A 22,986-nucleotide genomic window follows, 5' to 3' on the forward strand; every position below is an offset into this window, starting at 1 on the left:
GACATTCCGTATATACACTTTTCATGGTGGGTTTTTTTTTTTTAATCATTCGGATCTCAGTACAAACATTCCACCTTACAAATGCTTTCTCTGATCCCCCTCCCTGCCAGTCTCAGAGAAGCGCCCCCTCCACCACTGCCGCTTTCTTTCCTCTGACCCTGTTTTACTGTCCTATGGTGTTTAGACGTATGGAGTGTAAGAGCAGACCCTCATCATCTTGCCTCCCCCCGGACAGCCAGCATCCCAAGCAGCGTTAGCCCTGGGAGGCGCATGAGAAGAACTTGCTCCGTGGACAGATCAGTGAGTCTTGGCTTAGATTTTGCGGACACGGTTCTCCCTGTTTTAGTTTCATGTTTCCAGCTCAGCCTCGGACTGTGTCCCCTCCCTGCCCGCCCAGCCTCTCTGCAGCCCCGAGCTGCCTCCTCACCCTGTCCGGTACCACTTGTCCTGTCTGATCGTCTCCTCCGTCCTCTGGGGCTCGCCCCAGTAGCCCAGCATGACGCAGTACCCTCGGATCCATAGCTCTCCGGGCACGTTCAGCTTCACCGGCGTCCCCGTCTTCATGTTCACGATCTGGGCCTGGGACCGAGCAGCCTCAGGCTGGGGCCTCCTGCCGCTTCACCTTGGGGTGTGGGGGGAGCCCTCGGAGACGGCTTTGCCTTTCCACCCCCCAGCCCTGGTTCTGTGCATCCCAATCCAGGGAAGGGAGACAAAGATGGGAGTGGATCCACCGCCAGCCAGACACCTGGGTGGGACTGGATGAAGGGCCCAGGCGAGGAGGTGCTGGGCAAGCAGAAGAGACCTGTGGAGGGCCAGGTCAGCTGAAGAATTACAAACTGTGCAGAAGAGAAGGGAGTCTCCTCTTATTTCCCTTTAAGCAGCAAATAAGAAGCCAAAGAGGTGGTGTGGCCGGGCCATGTGAACGGGAGGAGACAGAGAGGCAGAGTCTGAGAGCCCTAGTAGAGAAAGGAGCCACAGCCAACGTGCAAGAAAAGCCTAGTCTGTGTGCCTCGGGGTCTGTATCTGAGAAATGGGGAGAACTCTGCCTGCCCCTGTCTGTCTTGCGGGTGGGCATCCCAGCGAGTGGCAGTGAGGCAGTCAGGCCCCTGGGAAGGGGCTGATGTCGCTGCGCACTCACTCCAAGGAGCGGGCAGGAGAGGTCTGCACCAGGACTGTGGCGAGCCTCCAGAGAAGGGCTGTGTGGGCAGTGACCCCAGCGGGGCCAGGGGAAACCAGGCACCGGCTGGCCTCAAGCACCCATGTTGGGGCAGGCAAGGAGCCACGGCTGGGCATTTCAGAGGGAGAGGTGCTCTGGGTCAGCCCTCAAGGTGCAAGGGGCCCTCGGAGGGACAGGCTGCTTGGGAATTGGAGTGTTTATGCCAAGCAAATGGAGGAGCTCTGCGGAAGGCGGGGCGGGGCAGGGGAAGGCAAGTGGGAGAGAAAGAGCTGTGTAGGAAAAATCGCTGTGCTCTGGCTCCTCGTTGAGGCTGTCCTGGCCGCCCTGAGACAGACAGTGGGGCTTGGCAAAAACACACCTCAGACAGGAAGGGAGGCTGCGGAGTTCAGCCAATGCCCCAGCTCTTCCCTCTCAGGCCTCAGCCCACTGAAAGAGCCCTAGGCCAGGCCCGAGGAGGACCCTGCAGCTGGGGTGGGGGGTCTCTAAGTGAAGGCAATACACGTCCCCAGGGGATGCGCCTTAGCTGAGTGATGGGCGGTGGGATCTGAAGGGCTGGGGGCTCACCTCTGTGTGAGGCATAATTCTGCCCACACTTTCTGTCTTCTGCTCCACAGTGTCCTCGGGTAAGTTCAGGAAGGTCACAGGACTATTCTCCGTGGTTCCGTAAGCCACCTAGAGGATCGGGAAATGGTGTTTGGAGGGAGCCCCAAGACTGCAGAGGGGAGGGCGAGCTACCCTAGGGGAATGGGAAGGAACCCGGGAGGAGTGGTGGGAAATGGGGCATCTGGGCAGAGGTCAGGGATCCGGAGACAGAGGCACAGGAGTGAGCTCGACAAGCAGGGGCCCCAGGTCTGAATTAAAATCGAGAGCAGGGAAACCATTCTTTTCTAGCCAGCGCTGTCTCTCCGCTTCCTGGAGCAGCCATGGGCCTGAGCCCATGGCTCCCTGGGTTACCGATGCCCCAGCCTTCTCTCCCTCAGGCCCAGGCTGTTTTCGCACCCCCTTCCTGCTCTCACACCACAACATCCCCTGCCCCTTCCCTTCCAAACTGAAGGTCTCATAAACTTGGTGAGAAAGCCAGACTGCCTGGGCCCAGCTGGGACCTGTGAAGATACAACCCACTCACCTACCCGAAACCGGGGGACAATGCCTGGGCTTGGGGTAGATGATCCCCCAGCTTTGGAGAGTTTCCTGTAAGTTTACTTCCATCAAAATTAGAATGTGGCCAAATCGAGTGTTTAAAAGCCAGTAGCACCCTCCCCACCCAACACTTCCAGTGGTTGGAACGTCCTGATCAGCAGAAAACCAGAAGCCAGCCTTGGAGGAGCCTAAATACCACCAGAGAATGTTCTGAGCCAACTATGATCCGCCCCCCCCCCCCCCCCCCCCCAGGCAATGGGTAAAAGGAGCTTGGGAGCTGGGCTAGCTACCCTGTATTCTAGGCTCCTGATCAGCAAAGACAACAGACCTTTGACCATCCTCCACCTCCCAGCCTCTCCCAGTTTCCTCTGTGTTAGCTGGCACACTGTGGGTGGGAGGGCTGGCCTTGCCCCTCCCCCCTCTCAAACAAAGACAACAACCCCTACCCTGCAGCCCAGAGCTCAGACCCTGCCTGCCTCCCCTCCACTTTCCACAGGAATCCGGACACGGTGGCTGGCAAGTGGACACACAGAGACCTGGTCAGCCGGGGCAGGGCTGCCCACAGGACCAGAGCCATCCAGGGCTGGACCCTGGTAGCCAGGATCTGACCCCCCCAACCCATAGCCCTGGGGCCACTGCCCAGGTGTGGCCTCTGCCAAGTACACCTTGGCGCCACTCTGGCCGCCACCCTGAGAGACCCCTCAGGGGCAGGTCCTGACCACTGGGGGTGGGGATGAGGAGAGGGAGGTATTTTAGGGAGACGAAGGGCGGGGAGACTGGTGGGGAGGGGGAAATGGTGCGACTGTACCCGTTCAGTTGTCCCCACCCGGTGCCTGCGGTCTTCAGATGTCTCTGCGAGTTCTGAGGGACGCCCCCCACTCCCTGCCCGTTTCCACATTTCAGGTTAGCCTTCAACCGCGGAAAACCGGGATAGGAGTGCAGGGGACAGAAACTCAAGCCCTGGGCTGGGGGAGAGGGGCCAGAGAGCAGCCCCTGCGGCAGGGAAGGGGCCCCCATCTCCTTCGGGTTGGCCCGCTGTCCAGCCGGAAGGGGGAGCCCGCCGCTAGCGCGGCTCTCAAGCTCAGCGCGCGCCCCACAAAAGTGCCATTAAAGCGCCGCCGGCCTGCCGACCGCGGCGAGACTCGCGTCCGGCTGTCCAGTCCCGCTTCCTCCCTCCCCCGGGCCAGGGCGCAGCGCCGAGTGTGCATGGGGGGGGGGGGGTGCCATGGGGGCTCGAACTGGAGCAAACAAGTCAGTTCGGGAACGCCTCCTCTCTCCAGTGTAAACTCCGGGCTCTGGATGCACCCGCACCCTCAGCCCCCAAAGGATGGGGAAAGGAGGTGGGGGGGTTGGGAGGGAGGCAGGATCTGAGCGCAGGGAGAAAGGGTGCTGGGACTTGGGGACGACGCTCGGGGGGGGGTCACGGACCCGCACCCGCACGGTCGCCAGCTGGGGGCAGGGCCCCGCCCCTCCCCGTAGAGGGCGGGGGCGCATCTCCGGTCGGGAGGGAGTTAAGCCCGGTGGCCTGGATGCTCCACGTAGGAGCTGGCTCCGTCTGCAGGCTGCGGTCAGGGCCACCGTATAAAGAGGGCCCGGAGCCCAGAGTGCCGAGGACTTGCCGCTGCCCGTGCCCCGCCGCCGCTGCCACCCAGGCCCCGGCCCCAGGTGTCCCTGGCCATGGCCCAACCGATGCTCTTGCTCAGCCTCGGCCTCCTGGCCGGCCTGTTGCCGGCCCTGGCTGCCTGCCCCCAGAACTGCCACTGCCACAGCGACTTGCAGCACGTCATCTGCGACAAGGTGGGGCTGCAGAAGATCCCCAAGGTGTCCGAGAAGACCAAGCTGCTCAACCTGCAGCGCAACAACTTCCCGGTGCTGGCGGCCAACTCGTTCCGGGCCATGCCGAACCTCGTGTCGCTGCACCTGCAGCACTGCCAGATCCGCGAGGTGGCGGCCGGCGCCTTCCGGGGCCTCAAGCAGCTCATCTACCTGTACCTGTCCCACAACGACATCCGCGTGCTGCGTGCGGGCGCCTTCGACGACCTGACCGAGCTCACCTACCTCTACCTGGACCACAACAAGGTGACCGAGCTGCCCCGGGGGCTGCTCTCCCCGCTGGTCAACCTTTTCATCCTGCAGCTCAGTAACAATAAGATTCGGGAGTTGCGCGCCGGCGCCTTCCAGGGCGCCAAGGACCTGCGCTGGCTCTACCTGTCTGGAAACGCCCTCAGCTCACTGCAGCCCGGCGCTCTGGACGACGTAGAGAACCTCGCCAAGTTCTACCTGGATGGCAACCAGCTGTCCAGCTACCCCTCGGCGGCTCTCAGCAAGCTACGGGTGGTGGAGGAGCTGAAGCTGTCCCACAACCCCCTGAAAAGCATTCCTGACAATGCCTTCCAGTCTTTCGGCAGGTACCTGGAGACCCTGTGGCTGGACGACACCAACCTGGAGAAGGTGAGCCGCTGGCCGCCGAGCTCCGCTCCCACTCCTCTTCCGCCAAGGGGCCCCGCGGATCTGGGGCCACAGCTGGGCACCATCCCTTCCCCCCTAACATTGCTTCTGTCTCTCTGGCTGTCTCCAAGGCGAGCCGCTCAGCCGCCTCTGTCCCTCATCGGGCCTCATGCCCACCCTAAATCCTGCCCCGCTCTCCCTGTCCCCAGTCTCAGCCCCTGCCCTCCAAGGGCTCCTACTTATAGACTGACCTTGCCCCAGCGGTGGCCCCTGGGAGGCATGTCCAGTGCTCCCGAACCCCCCTGCTGTGGGTAGGAGCCCCCTCTTCCTGTTGGGCCTTCCATCCCTCCTCTGCTGTGTTTTTCTTGTCTCCAGTAATCCTACCGCCCCATAAAGGAAGGTTTGTTTATTGAGAAGCTTACCAGAGGAGCTGGGCAGATCAGGCCCACAAAGAGACCCTGTTCTTCGTGGGGGGGGGGGTGTCTGTGCGTGCTGAGGTGGGGTGGGGGGCCAGGGCATGAGGGGAAAGCAAACAGCCCCAGGAAGAAGACCTCCTCCATGTCCCCCAGAGGCTCTGGTGAATGTCCTCCCTCTCCCCCTGCTCACACACATCCACACCCCACTGCATTCCCAGGTCCATTTCTACTGAAGGGGGCCCAGGAAACAGGGGCTTCCCCAGGGTGCAGGAATGGCACTCAGGGGCTCTGTGAAGGGGCAAAGGCGAGAGCCACAGAGCACTGTCAGCCTTTGGCACAAGACTCCAGGTGTCTCCCTGTGGAGAAGACTGGCTGTGCCTCAGTGTTCCCTAGACCACTGACAACTCTTTGGCCGCCCTGATCACCAGACCCATCTCCTGGCTACAGCTTTGCTCAGTCCTTTGTGCTTGTGATACCCAGGTGGAGCTGCCTGGGTTGGGGCAGAATCCCTCCTTGGGACTGGAAAATCACTCTGGTACAGGGGCTTCCGCCAAGAGGCTGGGCGGGGACCAGGGTAAGGTGTAGAAGACTGTCACCAGAGCGGTCTTGTTCCAGGGAACTGCACACCCCTCCCTGAGTCACAGGCACAGGGACGAGGGCAGAACCATACCTGGATGGCTGCCAAACTTTGTCTGGGTGGATGGAGCCTGCCCATCTTCAGCCCCGGCCCCTCCAGAGATAAAGTCAGGGTTCCCCGTGGCCCACCAGTGCCAGAGTGGGCTTTTAGTGGGGAGCAGAGCAGGACAGCAGGGACTGATCTGGGGCAGGGAAGGCCAGGCAGGACTGTGATGCCTGGGCCAAGATGGGGGCCCCAATAGAATGTTTCCTCTGGAGCCATCCAGCCTGGCCAAAGGCCCCACCAAGGAGACTCCACAAATAGCCTCTGGCAAGCAGTGGGGGAGGGAGCAGTGAGGACAGAGTCAGGGGAAGTCCCAGGACCCTGGGGCTGCAGGGAGCCTGGGCTCATTGCCCATCCCACCAAACACAGACCAGCTTCACCAGTTGCCAACTTGGGCCGCTGGAGCCAAACGCTGGCTGCCTCCCCGGTCCCAGTGTTTGTGTAAGGAGCATGGTGCCAGGGGAAGAGGAGCTGGGTGTGGTCCTGCAGCTACTGTTTACTCGCTAGTGTGACCCTGGGCAAGAGACTTGATGCTCCCCCCTCCCTGCCCGGTACCCCATCTGCATTTTGGAAACACCGGCACCTATGTCAATAGGGGGTTGTACAGATTAGATCATCGGAGAGAACCTAGACATGCTGAAACTCCTCGCCGAGCCACTGGTTCTGTCCAGGGAAGGACCCTGTCCTCTGGGACCATAGTGCTGGGAGAGGCTGGACCCTGGCTCGGGCTGGGGTGCTCACTCCTGTCCGCCTCACTCCCCAGTTCTCCGACGGTGCCTTCCTGGGTGTGACCACCCTGAAACACATCCACCTGGAGAATAACCGCTTGAACCAGCTGCCCTCCAACTTCCCCTTCGACAGCCTAGAGACCCTCACCCTTACCAACAACCCCTGGAAGTGTACCTGCCAGCTCCGGGGTCTTCGGAGGTGAGAACCACACCCCTTCTCATGGCCCCCACTCCGGAACCCACTCTCAGGGGACAGAGCGGAGATACCCTGGCCCTGCACGGAAACATCTGGGCCATATGTCCTAGATCTGCTACCTAGTAGGTGCGGGAGCCTAGGAGTTTGTCACGTTGAAGATGACTGTTCCAGGCCACTCTATAGATAAGTCCATCCTGGCCCCCGGCTTGCCGTCCCCTCCCTCTGCACTCCCATATCTGTCCCCCAAGTCCAGCGACTCTGTCTCTCTAGGTGGCTGGAAGTCAAGACTTCCCGCCCTGATGCCACTTGTGCCTCGCCCGCCAAGTTCAAAGGCCAGCATATCCGTGACACGGACGCTTTCCGCAGCTGCAAGTTCCCCACTAAGAGGTCCAAGAAAGCTGGCCGCCATTGAACAGGTGGGGGACAAGTGGGCAGGTTCCCCGTTCCCTTCTCGGAGATTCCAGCAAGGGAGGAGGATGTCCCCACAGAGGGGCATGCAGACCCCCCATTTGTGTAGAGAGAGGAGGGGAGGGCTGGGCTCCCCTCTAAGGGGGAAAATAACACTGCCTGGGACTCCCACCATCCTCTGCAAGCCTTGTCTGGATTGTTGGGCTCCTGACACCAAACTCTGCCTCACTACAGGTCCTGACCCAGCCGGTCCTGGTGACCGGCCTCTGCCTTCAGCTGGAGAAACTACTGACCTTCCCACCTCTGACCCCCACCTTCTCCCCACAGCCTCTGCTGGCACACAGAGCTGTCCAAATCTAGACACGTCCTGGCAGGGGGACTCGGGTGCTCCAGCACGAACCCAGGTCCACCTGACAGAGCTCCAACACACCTGGCCCCACATCACGGCTCCTCTCAGAGGAGCTGTTGCCAAGACCCCAAGTGCTTCAGAACCAAAACAGGGTGGCCATTGGGATGGCCGGACTTCCAGAATCTTCATTCCCTCTGCTTCCCTTTCCATTTGGAAACAAACATCAGATCCTTGCCCCACCCCTTGTTCCCAAAAGAGTCTATAAGCCCATACCCCAATTCCGCCAGCCACCCGGCCCCCCCACTTGCCAGGACACTCTAGCAGGACACTGGTGCTTTGCCGCATACCCTCCCATGCTGCACTTCTTTCCCAGATTTTCATAAATATAAATTTATGTACGTGTAATATTTACTCCCCGGTCACCTATTTTTTAAAAAGATTTTATTTATTTATTTTTGCGCGAGAGAGCCAGCGAGCGAGCGTGCATGAGCTGGGGAGCGAGCGTGCATGAGCTGGGGGGAGGGGCAGAGGGAGAAGCAGGCTCCCCCTGAGCAGGGAGCCCAATGCAGGACTCGATCCCAGAACTCTGGGATCATGACCTGAGCGGAAGCAGACTCTTAACCGATGGAGCCACCCAGGTGGCCCCCTGTCACCTATTTCTATGATTCACCAGCTACTGGAGGTCAGACTTTCTCACATCTGCTTTCTGGAATGAGGACCAGCTGAGAGGGTGTTCCGTGGAGATCTGGCCTGAACCCATCCCCATACCCACCAGTCTGTTCTCACCCCAGCCCAGCCTGCGCCCTGCCCATAGCCGCAGCCCAGCCTCCTTCCACTCACCACCATTTCCTTCATGTTCAGCTTGTCAATCATGGATCGGATCAGCTCTGGGTGTGCAGGGGCCCCACCAATCACACCTGAATCAGAGAGAGGACTGACACAGCTCCCCGCTTCTCCAGGCCCAGTGGACTCCCTTCCCCTGTAGCTCCTTCTAGAGAAGAACACTCCCCTCTCACCCTTGACCCTGGACTTACTCCTACAGATGGAAGCTGGCCTTGGGCTGGTGTCCAGGGATGCTAAGTATTTGCCTCCCACCCACCCACTTTTCTACAGTGATCTCATTGCCCCTAAATAAAAGACCAATCCTGGCCTGGCCACCCTTGGCCCTATCCCACCTCCACGCATGGACGAGATGTCATAACTGGAGAAGTCTGGCTGGTTCAGAATGTCCACGAACATTGTGGGGGTGCCATACAGGAAGGAGCCTCTGTGTAAAGTGGGGGGGGGGGGTCTCAAAATCAGGCTGGGAAGGGGAAGGGAACTCCCTCTTCTCACCCATCCCACCCTGAACCTGCAGTAAGGGCCGAGGCTGCATAAGTGGGAAAACAAGGAAAAGCTCTGAGGCAGGAACTGGTCCTCCCCTGGGAGTCCTCTGCTACCCCTGGTCTCCATCTCTCTGGGCTGAAGCGAGGAGACCTCTCCAAAAAGGGATCAGGGCCCAGGAGTCAGGAATAGGAGGGTGTCATCAGCCCCTGAGAAGGGGGGCTGTCCACTGATGCCCACCTCTCTTTGCTGATGGTCTCCAGCACCTTCTTGCCATCAAAGGTCGGAGAGGATAGGATGAGGGTGGTGCCATGCGTCAGGCTCACCATTGTGCCCCCCACAGACCCCAGACAGTGGTACAAGGGGCTGGGCAAGACCATCCGTATCTCCTCAGGTTTCTGGAGAGGGAGGCGGGAAGCAGGTTCTATCCTGGAGCCCAAAGGCCCAGGAACCAGTTCATCCAGCCAGCAGGGGGAGCCCCACAAGTACCTCCCGCCCCACAAGCGCCCCCCACCCCCTCTCAGGCCTGGGCGAGGCCCCTCACCTTCAGGTGCAACTTAAGCCGTTTCCCTATCAGGTTGGAGTTGTTGACAATGTTGTAGTGGGAGAGGGTGGCCCCCTTGGGTCTGCCTGTCGTCCCCTGTTAAGACAAGCAGGTGATGCCTGGCCTCCTGCTCCCCATCTCCTTCCCCACTCTGGGCCCCGGGTGGGAGAGCCGTGGAACGGGGCGTCGGGAGACGGGGACTATTGCCCCAGATCCATTCATTCACTGACCACGCATTCACAAAGGTTCAGCACGCTCCCGCTCTGTGCCGGGTGTCGGGACGCAGAGATGGGCAGAGTAAGCCACTCACAGAGCAGCTCAGAGGACTCTGTGGCCCACCAGCAGATTCCCACCCCAGGCCTCAGTTTCCTCATCAGCTAAACGGGGAGGCGGATCTATCAGCTCGGGCCTGTGGTGGCCCAGTGCGTCTGGCCCTGTGCTGACAACGAGAAGACAAGGGGAGGGAGCATGTGACAAGGACGCCAGTGGCCGACGCTTTTCCAGGGCAGAGAGGACAGCTAGGGCCGGCCCCAGAAGAGTGTCTGCCCTCTGAACCTCCACGGCCATCTCCTCCATCTCGGGCAATTGTTGCCAGGGTGGGCAGGGGGAAGCCAGCCGGGGCGCGGGGCCTGGAGGCCTTTGCCCTACCGAGGTGAACTGGATGTTGATGGGGTCGTGGCAAGACAGGAACTGCTGGCTGTACTGGAGCCGGGCCCGATGCCGCTCTTCACCTCCGGCCGCCACCACCTCCTTCAGGAGCAGGGTCCCCGGCAGAGGGTCATCCACCGAGATGACCGTGGTCAGATCTGGGAGCCTGCGAGTAGGGAGGGTGGCGAGAATCAGAGCCTGGGCAGACACGAACCTCATCCGCAGGGGTGCGGGGGCCGGGGGGGCCACACCATGCGCCCTTCCCAACGTGGGATACTCTCACCTCTGACTGTTCAAGGCCCCTGGCTCGGCCTTCTCCAACTCTGGACAGATCTGCTTCAAGATTTGATAGTATTGCTGGCTCTTGAATTGCTTGGGGAAAGCGAGGGCTTTGCAGCCTACCTGTGGGGATGGAGCCGTGCCCCCCCGCAGCATGGTCAGCGGGGAACTCCAGGCGGGGGCTCTGAGTAGTTCTAGCCATTACTCTCTCTCTCTCTCTCTCTCTCACACACACCGCCTCACCCATCCACCACCATCCCGACAAACACACATGCCCCATTCAACACACACACCAGCCTCGCGTCTAACTAACCACCTCCCACCCTCTAAGGAAGGATAGACTCTGGGGGGTCCCCCACCTGTGCAGGCCCTCCCTGACCCCCCACCCCATCTGGCAGGGCTGGCCAGGCCCCTCCCCAAGGAGAGGGTCCTACCTTCTTGAGGGCATACTCTAGTTCCATAACCTGATAGGCTGGGTTCACCGACACCTGGTGGAGACAGCGAGGGGATGTCAGTCAGTATCTTGCCTCAACCCTGCCCCTCTCCCTGCCCCTCCATTCGTAGGAGGCACAGAAACATCATGAAGTCAGAGGCAGTGCCCTACACTTCCGGAGCCTCCTTGGTGGGCTTCAGAAGAAAGCCTACCTTCTGGTGGTTTTGGGGGCCGAGGAGCGGGGGCATCCCCCTGAATTATGCACCTCTATACACTCAGCTATGTTGGTCAAGGCCCTGCTCACCAGAATGATGCCCGCCTGGGCAGTGGCCAGCTGTATGAGCACCCATGCATAGGAGTTGGGTCCCCACATGCCCAGCCTGTCGCCCTTGCGGAGACCAAGACTCAGGAGCCCAGAAGCAGCTTTGTCCACCTGGTGTAAACAGATAGAGCACAAGAAGTGAGAGGCAGGTGAGCAGGAAGGAGCCCGTGACTCCCACCTCTGCCCTTGGCCCAGGGATTGCCATCAGATCCCAGTGAGAATGAGGGGATGGGCAGATTCCCAGGCCTCCGTGGGCCTGGAGCTCCGCAGAGTTCACAAGTATCCCAGGAGGGAGCGGTACAGGGGACATCAGGGGCAGGTGGCCTCTTCTGCCTCAGCCCACCCCCTGCCCCGTCCTCAGGCAGCCCCAGCCACACACACCCCACCCCCACAGCCTGCCACTGTCCCTGCAGTTCCACCTGCCCCCAGCACCTGCCCACCTTTGGGGTTCAGACCAGGACCCACCTCCTCCTTGAGCTGGGCAAAGGTCATCCTGATGTTTTCCTGGGACACGACCAAGGCCTCTCTGTCAGGGAACCTCTGTGCTATGGCTTCTAGGCACTGCCCCACAGTCTTGTGGAGAAGACTATCGCTTGTGAAGCCCTGGATGTAGCTGAAGCCTCCAATGGGCAGGGGGACGGTGACATCTGTCTCTCTGGAGCTGTGGAGAGATGGGCTCTATGATGTCAGGCAGGGACAGGGGAGGGGCTGTTAGAGAAACCACCCCCCCGCCCAGGACCCCAGGCCCAAGAGAAAGGCTTGGCTATTCTATAACTCTCAAACTGTACTCAAAAACAAAAACAACTGAACTACGAATTTTTTTTTTTTACTTTTTTTTTTTTAAGATTTTATTTATTTATTTGTCAGAGAGAGAGAGCACGAGCACAGGCAGACAGAGTGGCAGGCAGAGACAGAGAGAAGCAGGCTCCCTGCTGAGCAAGGAGCCCGATGTGGGACTTGATCCCAGGACGCTGGGATCATGACCTGAGCCGAAGGCAGCCGCTTAACCAACTGAGCCACCCAAGCATCCCTGAACTATTAATTATTTTAAAAAACAAAAGCAGAAAAGGCCCCCAGAAGTAAAAGTATCACATGATGGGCTTAGGCCTCCCTGTGCTCACCGGCCCCTCTGGGTGACAGGGGCCGGGCTCCTGCTGAGGCCTTGGCTGGTGGGCAGCGAGGAGCACAACAGGCCTCAGACCCTGTTCCCATCAGAGAGGGTGCGGCGTGGGGCCTGCGGGACAGCGGTGACCATTCCAGCTGCTGTGCCAGAAAGACCATGTGTATCTTCTGTTGACTGACTGCCTGGGTCTTGTGGGGGAGAATTTCTGGGAAGAACCAGGTATGCAGGGCATAGGGGAGCAAAATGGGGCTTCCCCCTAAATGGGAGAGGAGCCTGCTGCCCTCTTCCAGGAGGCAGGCCACAAGGCAGGCTGGTGGGGTGGCTGCTTGGCCTGGCTGCCGTTTTGGACCAGGAAGATGAGGAGGAGTTCCACAGTGGGAACACCCCCGGCAGCTTGGTGGGGATTAGGTGACCACCAGCCTGAGATTGGAGATGGGGTGGCAGGGAGTGTCTGGGGTCTCATCCCAGGTATGCTGCTGGCGGGATGGGCACCTGCCACAGACACCTTCGGTGTCCCCTGTCACCTTCATGGAGCATCTGTGGTTTCTGCCACTGGGACAGTTCCTTGGGATTCTGTCTGCTCGGGGGGCTTAAGTTCTCCCCTTCTGCAGCTGGACATATTTGGGAGGTATCAGAGGTCCTGGTGGGTAAGGCCCTTGCTGCCTTGGCTGCGACTTCCGTAACACGCTCTATGCCTGCTTCTCTTCCGGTCTCTTTCCCCTCACTTCTGCCTCCCAGCACTATAAACCACCTACAGTCCTTGTTCTCTGGAGAATCCAAGTAAAGACGCAGGGATTTTCCTCTCTAGGCCTCAGCTTCCCCACCTAGGACTAGTTTAAGGATTGGATCCGCTGGTTATTCTCAGGTGAAAGGGGATATTATCTTCTATTTTTTTTTTTAAGATTTTATTTATTTATTTGACAGACAGAGATCACAAGTAGGCAGAGAGGAAGGCAGAGAGAGAGAGAAAGGAGGAAGCAGGCTCCCCGCTGAGCAGAGAACCTGATTCAGGGTTGCATTCCAGGACCCTGAGATCATGACCTGAGCCCAAGGCAGAGGCTTTAACCCACTGAGACACCCAGGTGCCCCGAAAGGGGATATTATCTAAATGACCTAGTTAATTTCTTCTTCCTTCAAATGTTTTTTAAATCTTTTTTTTTTTTTTTTTTTTGGTGGTCAGAGAGAGAGCGCGAGCACAGGCAGGGGGAACAGCAGACAGAGGGAGAAGCAGGCTTCCTGCTCAGCAAGGAGCCTGATGCTGAGCTCAATCCCAGGACCCTGGGATCATGACCTGAGCTGAAGGCAGACATTTAACTGACTGAACTACCCAGACGTCCCTCTTTCTTTTCTTTTTTTTTTTAAGTAGGCTCCTTGCCTAGGGTGGAGCCCAGTGTGGCGCTTGAACTCATGACCCCGAGGTCAAGACCAGAGCTGAGATCAAGAGTTGGACGCTTAACTGACTGAGCCATCCAGCTGCCCCGACCAGGTTGAAAGGGTCATGGTGAGTCACCTAGGCCACGTGGTTCCTGCAGGTGAGTTGGGGCAGAAAACAGCCCAGACAGCAGGACTCTGCGGTCCTGTAAGGCCCACACCCATCACCCACAAGCTGATAACCTAATGAGTTGTTGAGCAGATTCCCAATGGTCGCTCAGTGGTCACCTCAAAAGAGACTGCATACCCCAAATCCCTACCTCACAGACATGTAGTTGAGGGCGTGCATGTTTGCCCACTGAAAAAGGCATGCTCTTTTTCTTGGGGTTTGCCAAAGCGATGGTTGTAAGAACAAGCACGTGGAGAGAACCTGGCTTAGGGACAAACTGAACACAGGGTTAAGCAGGGAGAGAGACATAGAGACAGAGACAGGAAGACACAGCCATAGACTTCATCGTGAGGCTTTGAATCCCCAGGCCCAGACGCATGGGATGTCTACCTTCCTCTGGACTTTTCACTACCAAAAGACAATACACTCCCTCTTTAAATTTAAGCCAGTTTTGGGGGAAAAGAAAAGCCAAATTCCATTTGTAACGAGGATGAAGCTGGAGGACGTGATGTTAAGTTACGCAGAGAGACAAACTGCATGATTTCGCTTATACGTGGAGTCTAATACATGAGCAAAAAAGATAAATTTGCTTTGATTTGCTTACAACTGGCACATCCTAATATACCCGCATTTTCCATATTCAGTTATGACTGGGGCCCTCGAAGTCCTGGCAGGCGGCCTCGCCTAGCCCAGCATCGGGATCAGGAGGCGGCCAAGGGCAGATCTCAGCCACCTGAATGGCTTTGCTGTCAACAGAGCCTGACAACAGGCTTTCTCTTATTCTCACAGTGACCAGGCAGCCTCTTTAGTTCGGAACCTGGGTTTCTACTCATTCACTGTGGATTTCGGACCAGACAGTAGCCTCCTGGAAATTCTAGCTAGTAAGTCAACAGGTTGATTTATGTACAACCTCTCCCTGCCCCTCTAATTTCCGCTAAACAAAACAAAACAAAAAACAGAAAAGAAGCCCATTTCAGGGGCACCTGGGTGGCTCAGTGGGCTAAGCCTCTGCCTTCAGCTCAGGTCGTGATCTCAGGTCCTGGGATTGAGCCCCACATTGGGCTCTCTGCTCAGTGGGGAGCCTGCTTCCCCCCCCCCTGCCTCCCTCTCTGCCTGCTTGTGATCTCTGTCTGTCAAGTAAATAAATAAAATCTTTAAAAAACAAACAAAAAAAAACCAACAAAAAAAAGAAGCCCATTTCAGTTGTCATGTGTGTTACATCCCTTATCTTCTCGGCAGCTCTGATAGGTGCTGTGACAAAGGCCCCCAGTAGGCCCTTGTCCTTAATAAAGCACCCTTGGGGTGTTCACTGGCCATGGCCATGGGGACCCCAGACCACATTCCCAAGTTTCCCTCACAGGTGGTTTGCCCAGGGAGATCTACAGAGAGGTACATGTGCAACTTTCCTTCCCGGGAAGGGGCATCTTTTCTTTGTCCTTCACTGGCTGGAATATCATCTGTGACAGGAAGAGAATGGCAGCCATCTTGGGCCACCTGGTGAGCTTGGACACCGCAGAGCCGATGTCGACAGCAAGGCATACCGTGCTGCCATGGGCTGGCTGTCTCCCAGAAAAAAAAAACAAACTCCCATCTCCTTGAAGCCACAGTGAGAGTGGGTTTCTCTGACATATTCTAGGCAAATCCTAAGGAGTGCAGGTGGGAAGCGTGAACTCCCATTCTCCAGGTAAAAGAGAGTGGAGTGCAAAGAGGCCAAGTGGTCCGCTTGGGCTGGCAGTAGCTGGTTCTGCAGCCGAGGACCACCCGTCAGCTGCACACAATTCAGGGAGAAAGAAGTGCGTGGGCGATTCTGTTCTCCAGGCTTTGGGCGTATCCCCCAGATTGTCGAATCTCCATTTTGTATTTTCCACAACTGTTTATTAATTGACGTCAAGAAACAGGAATTGGAGCAGGGCAGGACTGAAGCAGACACAGGTGGCTCATCCAAAGGACTTAAGAGACCCAGAAACTCGGATGAATGCACTTTGCTCATAGATGTGAGAACCGCCCATTGTTTCAAAACCCCAAGCACAAACAGTGGATTCTACTTCCTCCTTCCTCAAACATGCCCCAGACATGCAAAAGGAGGAAGCCACTGCTTTTCTGTTCTTAAACAAAGTGGCAAACATTCCACCTAACTCTGAAAAAGACAATAGAGATTAGCTTAGGGGACAAGTGGTTTTTGTTTGTTATTATTATTCTCATTATTTTAATTTGGCTGGGAAGCTTACGGAGTTGGAAGAGAGCCAGCAGTTCCTATGGTTCCCAACTCAAAGAACTAAAGTCCAAGAGTCCTCCCCTCTTCTGCAGCTACCCACGGTTAAGCAGAGGAGCCACCTTCTGACATGAGGTCAGACGGTCAGACAGTCAGACGGTCAGCAGTAGTCTCACGTTACGTCACATGTCGATGTCATTCACTCGCTTCAACTCATCACGTAGGCATTTTATCGTCTCACGTCATCACAGAAGGGTGAGTATATTTGAGAGAGAGAGAGAGACCACATTCACCTAATTTTTGTTATAGTATATTGTTATAATTATTCGGTTATTGTTAATCTCTTATGTGCCCAATTTATAAATTAAACTTCATCATCAGTATGTATGGATAGGAAAAAGCTTTGTACATACAGGCTTCGGTACTAGCTGTGGTTTTTAGGCATCCACCGGGCTCCTGGAACGTATCTCCCATGGTTAAGGAGAGACTACTCTCAATGTTTAGTGAAGCTTTCAGCTACTTGGGTTGGGTATTGTAGAACATATAAATCAGACACGCGGGAGCCAGGAACTGGAGATGAAACCCCACCTAAAGATCCCCTCAGAGAGTTGGCACTTGAGAATTCAGGCTGACATCTGCTGCCAGGAAACAAGGGTTTGGGTTTTTTTGTTTGTTTGTTTGTTTGTTTTTTAAGAATTCTCTTGATGTGGGATGCCTGGGTGGCTCAGTTGGTTAGGCAACTGCCTTCGGTTCAGGTTGTAATCCTGGAGTCCTGGGATCGAGTCCTGCATCGGGCTCCCTGCTCCATGGGGCGTCTGCGTCTCCCTCTGACCTTCTTCCCTCTCAAGATTTCTCACTCTCTCTCTCTCAGATAAATAAATGAAATCTTAAAAAAAAAAAAAAAGAAGAATTCTCTTGATGTTTTATTGTTAGTAACTAAAGTGTTCACGGTTCTATCCCCAGTGCATCACAGTGACTGGAATGTAAGAGGTTCTCAGTGGAATCACCAAATGAGTGAATTATAAATAATGCACATAACGGCCCATTTACAAATGAGTGAAACACTGAATAGACATTTTTCCAAAGAAGATATATGGTCCACAAGCACATGAAATACAAACAAAAGGAATGGTGAGCTACAACATTACACACACTTGGAAGGTTAGAATAAACCAAACAAAAACAAAAACAAAAAACCAAAAACAAAATAACAAGTGCTGGTGAGCATGTGCAGAAACTGGAACCCTTGGGTATTACCAGGGGGAATGTAAAATGGCACAGCCAATGTGGAAACCAGTTTGGTGTTTCTCCAAAAAGTTAAATGTAGAGTTTATGACCCAGTAATTCTGTCCCTAGGTGTTGACACCCCCAAAATTGAAAACAGGTACTCAAATGCAGACTTGTGCATAAATGTTCATAGCAATTCTATTCACAAAACAGCCAAAGATGAAAACAGCCCAGTGGTTCCAGCAACAGATGGATGGATAAACAAAATGGGGATGATCCATTCAGTGGAATATTATTTGGCCATGAAAAGGAAATGAAGTAGTAATACCCACTACGACATGGATAAACCCTGAAAATATTACAAGCAAAAGAAGCCAGACACAGAAAGACACATATGGTAAAATTCCATGCATATGAAATGTTCAGATAGGCAAATCTATAGAGACAAAAAGTAGATTACATGATTGCTTAGGGCTGAGGGGAAGGAAGAATACAGAGGCGATAGCTAACGGTATGGACCTTCTCTTTGAGGTGAGGAAAATGTTCTAAAACTGAATGTGGTGATTCTTGCACATACCCGTGACTGCACTAAAAACTACTGAACTGGATACTTTAAAAAAACAATGTGAATAATCCCACTCCAAATCATATACCCAACAGAATTCAGACATGCGCTCACCAAAAGACAGGTATAAGGATTTTTGTGTTATCTCCAATATGGAAACCACCCAACCCATCCACAGGAGAACGGGGTTATACAATAGCAACAGCAAATGAACCATGACTATACCCAACAATATGAAAGAAAGTCATCAAAAAAAAAAAAAAGTTAAAGGAACCAGATAGAAAAAGGTATATACTGTAGGATTCCATTTCTACGTACAAAACAGTCAAAAGTAATCTACGCTGATGGAGATCGGAGAGTGGCCATCTGGGTACTGGTTATATGGGCATGTATATTTTATCAAAAAGTCACCAAGGAAGCACTTAACCTATGTGCCCTTTGCTAAACCCACAATGTACTTCGGTACAGAGTTTAAAAGAAAACTCTCCTACGGCTTAAGCTAGTGTTGCTTCACTCATAATTCGTAAACTGTATTCAGTGACAGATTGTGTCCTCTATTTGCCACTTTGCCACAAAAAATAAAAACAGCCTGTGTCACTTCTGTGCAAAATCCATCCATCCCTTGATAACTCATGCTGGGCAAGCCTAGCAGACACATCTGTTGGTGATCTCTGTTCTACAAATTACTCAAAGAAAGAAAGAATCTCCTTTCTGAATGCAGCAGAGTTTTCCTTCCTGAGAACGCTGGCAGATGGGAAAGCAGTGTGTGTGCCCTCTGTACCATTCACGGGACACTGTGACTATTGGCCCAACCAACCCATCTCATACATGGATGTGCACCCCGCCCCGGTTCAGGAGCACAGAGCAGCGCATGACATATTGCTTGTTGTTTAGAATATGGCTTACTGGACGCAAGGCTGTGGTCCAGAAGGTTGCCCCCAACTGGAATATGGCCCCAGAGGAAAATCAGAACCACTGGATAACCATCTGCTTTCAATGTCATTTCTAGAAATGTCTGTGGGGAGGCGCCTGGAAGCTCAGATGGTTAACCTGTGCCTCCAGCTCAGGTCATGACCTCCAGGTGGTGGATTGGGTCCCACGTAGGGCTGCCAGCTCAGCAGGGAGTCTGCTTCTCACTCTCCCTCTGCCTCTCCTCCCTGTCCGTGCTCTCTCTGTGTGTCTCTTTCTCAAATGAATGAATAAATCTTTTTTTTATTAAAGATTTTATTTATTTATTTGACAGACAGAGATCACAAGTAGGCAGAGAGGCAGGCAGAGAGACAGGGAAACAGGCTCCCCACCAAGCAGAGAGCCCAATGCGGGGCTCGATCCCAGGACCCCGGGATCATGACCTGAGCCGAAGGCAGAGGCTTTAACCCACGGAACCACCCAGGTGCCCCTGAATGAATAAATCTTTTTTTTTTTTTTTTTAAATTTTATTTATTTATTTGACAGACAGAGATCACAAGCAGGCAGAGAGGCAGGCAGAGAGAGAGAGGAAGGGAAGCAGGCTCTCCACTGAGCAGAGAGCCCGATGCGGGGCTCGATCCCAGGATGCTGGGATCATGACCTGAGCCGAAGGCAGAGGCTTTAACCCACTGAGCCACCCAGGTGCCCCTGAATGAATAAATCTTAAAAAAAAAAAAAAAAAAAAGGAATGTCTGTAGAGATTTTTTTAAAAGATTTTATTTATTTATTTGACAGCAAGAGAGATCACAAGTAAGCAGAGAAGCAGGCAGAGAGAAAGAGGGGGAAGCAGGCTCCCTGCTGAGCAGAGAGCCCCATGTGGGGCTTGATCCCAGGATCCTGAGATCATGACCTGAGTCAAAGGCAGAGGGTTTAACCCACTGAGACACCCAGGCGCCCCTCCGTAGAGATTTTTAAGACAAGTCGGGAGCATGGTGATTCTGATTTATGAAAAAGATGGGCACTGTCAGTGGGGAAGGGCAGCGCCGGGTAAATGTCCCACAGGATATGTGACCTAAAGGCAGAAAGAGCACAGCAACACCCCACCTTGCAAGGCCCTCCTGCCGGTTTCCTCAGGGAAATCCTCCCCAGCACTTTTGTCCTTGTCTTACAAGTGGAGAAAATTGAGGGCGAGGTTAAGCAAATGTTCAAGATGCTGCAGTACAAGTTACAAGTTAATTAACAGGGCCTCATCATTCGATCACAGAGAACTTTCCACAAAAACAGACCGAATGGCAATGACACGTGAAACACAGACCTGCTACACACTCAAGGAAGAAGGACGACGTGTGGCAGGTAAGCATCGGGCAAGATGTCCGCCTCACAAATCAGAGCAGAACAACCATGAGGCGTTTGTTTCCCAAGAGATCAACACAAGTAGAAAATATTGATATTGTAATGTCTGCAACTTATTTTCAAGGGGTGGCAAAAAACTATGGGATGTGTGGTACGTGTGTGTCTAGTGTGTGGTGTGTGTATGGTGCTTGGTGCTTGGGGGTGTGGGTGTGTGTGTGTGGTGTGAGTGGTGTGGTATGTGTGGTATGTGGTGTCTGTGTGGTATGGTGTGTGGTGTGTGGTGTGTGTGTGGTGTGTATCTCACATGTGGTGCTTGTGTGTGCATGTGTGTGTGGTGTATGGTGTGTTTGGTGTGTGTGTCTGGCGTGTGGTGTATGTGTGCGGTGCTTGTGCGTGTGGTGTATGTGTGTATGTGTGTGTGGTGTGTGGTATGTGTGTTTGGTGTGTGTATATGTCTGGTGTATGGTGTGTATACTGCGTGTGTGTATTTGCAGGGAGAGAAAGGGCGGGGAGGGAGGGAGAGACCTACTCTTTGCCACTTCAGCAGCTGGTATTCTAAATTCAATCTTTTTGGTCATTCATCTGGATTATTATACCACCGGGCCCCAAAAGCTGTTATTCCAAAATCACGTATATATTGAAAGTAATTCAGAATTCTGTCTGATTCTGGAATAAATGAGAAGTCATTACAGGGCAAAATAGAACAAATCACCAATCCTGGCCAAACCAGAGACTGCTGTCTTTCCAGAGGAGTCTGAGTCTCATTTCAAAATTCCATGACAGGTATTCTTGTCAAAGAGGACAGCGAGGCCCTCCTGCAGAGCAGTTTCAGCTAAATGAGAGGCCGTCCCCGCCGCAGGGGCCAGTCTGTGGTGTCCTTGGCTCCCAGCAGCCACTCTGTGAGCTTATCCCGGGATAACAAGCGGGTGGTACTCCGCACAGAGCCCACGGATTATAGCGCTGTCCTCAGTATTGCCCAACAAAAGCTCCCTAACTAGAGAGGATCAATAACATGACTGTTAATCCCGACACAAAAACAAGAACGATTGATAATACAGAATGTTGGCAAGGATGTGAAGAAATGGGCCAGGGTGTAAAACTGGCACGAGATTTTTATTTTATTTTTTAAAAGATTTTATTTATTTATTTATTTGACAGAGAGAGACAGCAAGAGAGAAAACACAGCAGGGGGAGTGGGAGAGGGAGTGAGCAGGGAGCCTGATGCGGGGCTGGAAGCCAGACCCTCGGATCACAACCTGAGCCGAAGGCAGATGCTTAACGACTGCGCCACCCAGGTGCCCCAGCAAAAGATTTTTTTTTTTTTTCCAGCAAAAGATTTTTAAAGGGCAGTGAGGACAGAAGCTGTAATACTCCTTATGTTCCAGGACCCCTCCCCTACCACCTCGAGCTGGGACTTTCTGGGAATTAAAAAGGGAGGTTAGGGGCGCCTGGGTGGCTCAGTGGGTTAAAGCCTCTGCCTTCAGCTCAGGTCATGATCCTGGGGTCCTGGGATGGAGTCCCACATCGTGCTCTCTGCTCAGCGGGGTGCCTGCTTCCCTTCCTCTCTCTGCTTGCCTCTTTGCCTACTTGTGATCTCTTTCTGTCAAATAAATAAATAAAATCTTTAAAAAATAAATAATAAAAAGGGAGGTTAATGGCAAACCAAGAAGCATTGATAGGTCAGCATTTCTGCCAAACTGCAGAAAGAAATCTCAGTTGAAAAGGACCTGAATCTTCAAAGTCCCAGCAAGTCATGTGTGGCAAATTGTTTTCTCACATTAATATCCAACTTGCATTAAATTTGAGTTTTGTAATTTTGTCTTTTTTTTTTATAAAGATGGCAGCTCAAATTACATTAGCTTCAGAACACTCAAATCTGGATCCCTTCTGATTTAGTAATATCTATCAACATTTGAATATTCAAATCCTTCGGCCAGTCATGTTATCCTAAAAAACAAACAGCAAATAAAACACATGAATGCCTAAAGGTATGAATAAGGACAATAATTGCTGCTTAGCAAAGAATTGAGAAAAAAACACTTTATTTTTTAAGTAAGGGATTAGATAAATAAATACGGAGCATCTGTATTTATTTATCTAATAAATACAAAATATCTAATAAATACAAAAGAACCGTATGCCATTAAAAAAAAATGAAGACACTCTCCATATTTAACGAGATGGAAAATGTCTAATACATTTTAGGTGAAACAGCACATTTCAGAATAATGAGAATTGACATTTACTGATGCGTTCTCATGCCAGTTCTCTCCTAAAGACTCCATTCTTAGGATCTCTTATGATCTTCATAGCCACTCCCTGACCAAGATATACATCCACCTTTATTTGGAAATGAAGCTCAAAGAAATGCCAGTAAGTGGCCAAGCTGGGATTCAAACCCGTGACTTCCAGGGCTTCCAGAATATACAAAGTGAAACTCACTGCTGAAGGAGAGCTTCCACCTCTGTGTTCTATGATCTTCGGTCTTGGATCATCTATACAAGGATTGCTCTTTTTAAATTTTATTGATGTGTTTAGTTTTTAAGATTTTATTTATTTATTTGGCAGAGAGAGAGAGAGAGAGAGAGAAAGCGAGGGCACAAGCAGGGGAAGAGGCAGGCAGAGAGAGAGGGAGAAACAGGCTCCCCACTGAGTAAGAAGCCCCATTCGGGGCTTGATCCCAGCACCCAACCAACTGAGCCACCTGGGCACCCCTCTTCATTTTTTATGAATGAAGAAGCAAGAGGTTTATTTCCTTATGGTTCCACATCTGGTGGGGGTCACCCCTGGACCCCTTTCTGTGTGTGTTTCTCTTTAAACTGCAGCCCTTCCACAACCTCCCTCGGAGGCCCTATGGGGTCTGGAGCCACAAACCGGGGGCCCCTCTGAGTGCCACAAGTGCATGGAGAAATAGCCCCACTGAACCCCCACCCCCCAGACCTCCACCACACGCTGGTCCTTTTCTGA

The 22,986-nt window shown here is 53.7% G+C and overlaps 2 protein-coding genes across 5 annotated transcripts in view; one reads left to right on the forward strand and one right to left on the reverse strand.

Annotated features, from left to right (window-relative positions):
- Positions 1 to 22,986, reverse strand: part of ACSF2 (acyl-CoA synthetase family member 2) — a 34,345-nt gene that overhangs the window by 1,149 nt on the left and 10,210 nt on the right. For 2 of the 4 annotated variants that reach the window (XM_045984824.1, XM_045984828.1), the window contains 11 exons: positions 11,556 to 11,751; positions 11,073 to 11,201; positions 10,770 to 10,823; positions 10,340 to 10,458; positions 10,057 to 10,222; positions 9,409 to 9,504; positions 9,105 to 9,262; positions 8,717 to 8,808; positions 8,382 to 8,458; positions 1,742 to 1,849; positions 428 to 579 (listed from right to left, as the gene is read on the reverse strand). In XM_045984824.1, the coding sequence (XP_045840780.1) occupies positions 428 to 579; positions 1,742 to 1,849; positions 8,382 to 8,458; positions 8,717 to 8,808; positions 9,105 to 9,262; positions 9,409 to 9,504; positions 10,057 to 10,222; positions 10,340 to 10,458; positions 10,770 to 10,823; positions 11,073 to 11,201; positions 11,556 to 11,751 (1,347 nt within the window). The other 2 variants (XM_045984825.1, XM_045984826.1) reach the window with 2 other exon arrangements.
- Positions 1,858 to 7,946, forward strand: CHAD (chondroadherin). Its single transcript, XM_045984829.1, has 4 exons — positions 1,858 to 4,768; positions 6,624 to 6,787; positions 7,055 to 7,200; positions 7,427 to 7,946. Exons 1-3 carry the CDS (start codon positions 3,995 to 3,997, stop codon positions 7,194 to 7,196), a joined length of 1,080 nt encoding a protein of 359 aa, XP_045840785.1. The 5' UTR covers positions 1,858 to 3,994; the 3' UTR covers positions 7,197 to 7,200; positions 7,427 to 7,946.

This window comes from Meles meles, chromosome 18, assembly GCF_922984935.1.
Source record: "Meles meles chromosome 18, mMelMel3.1 paternal haplotype, whole genome shotgun sequence".
NCBI lineage: Eukaryota > Metazoa > Chordata > Mammalia > Carnivora > Mustelidae > Meles > Meles meles.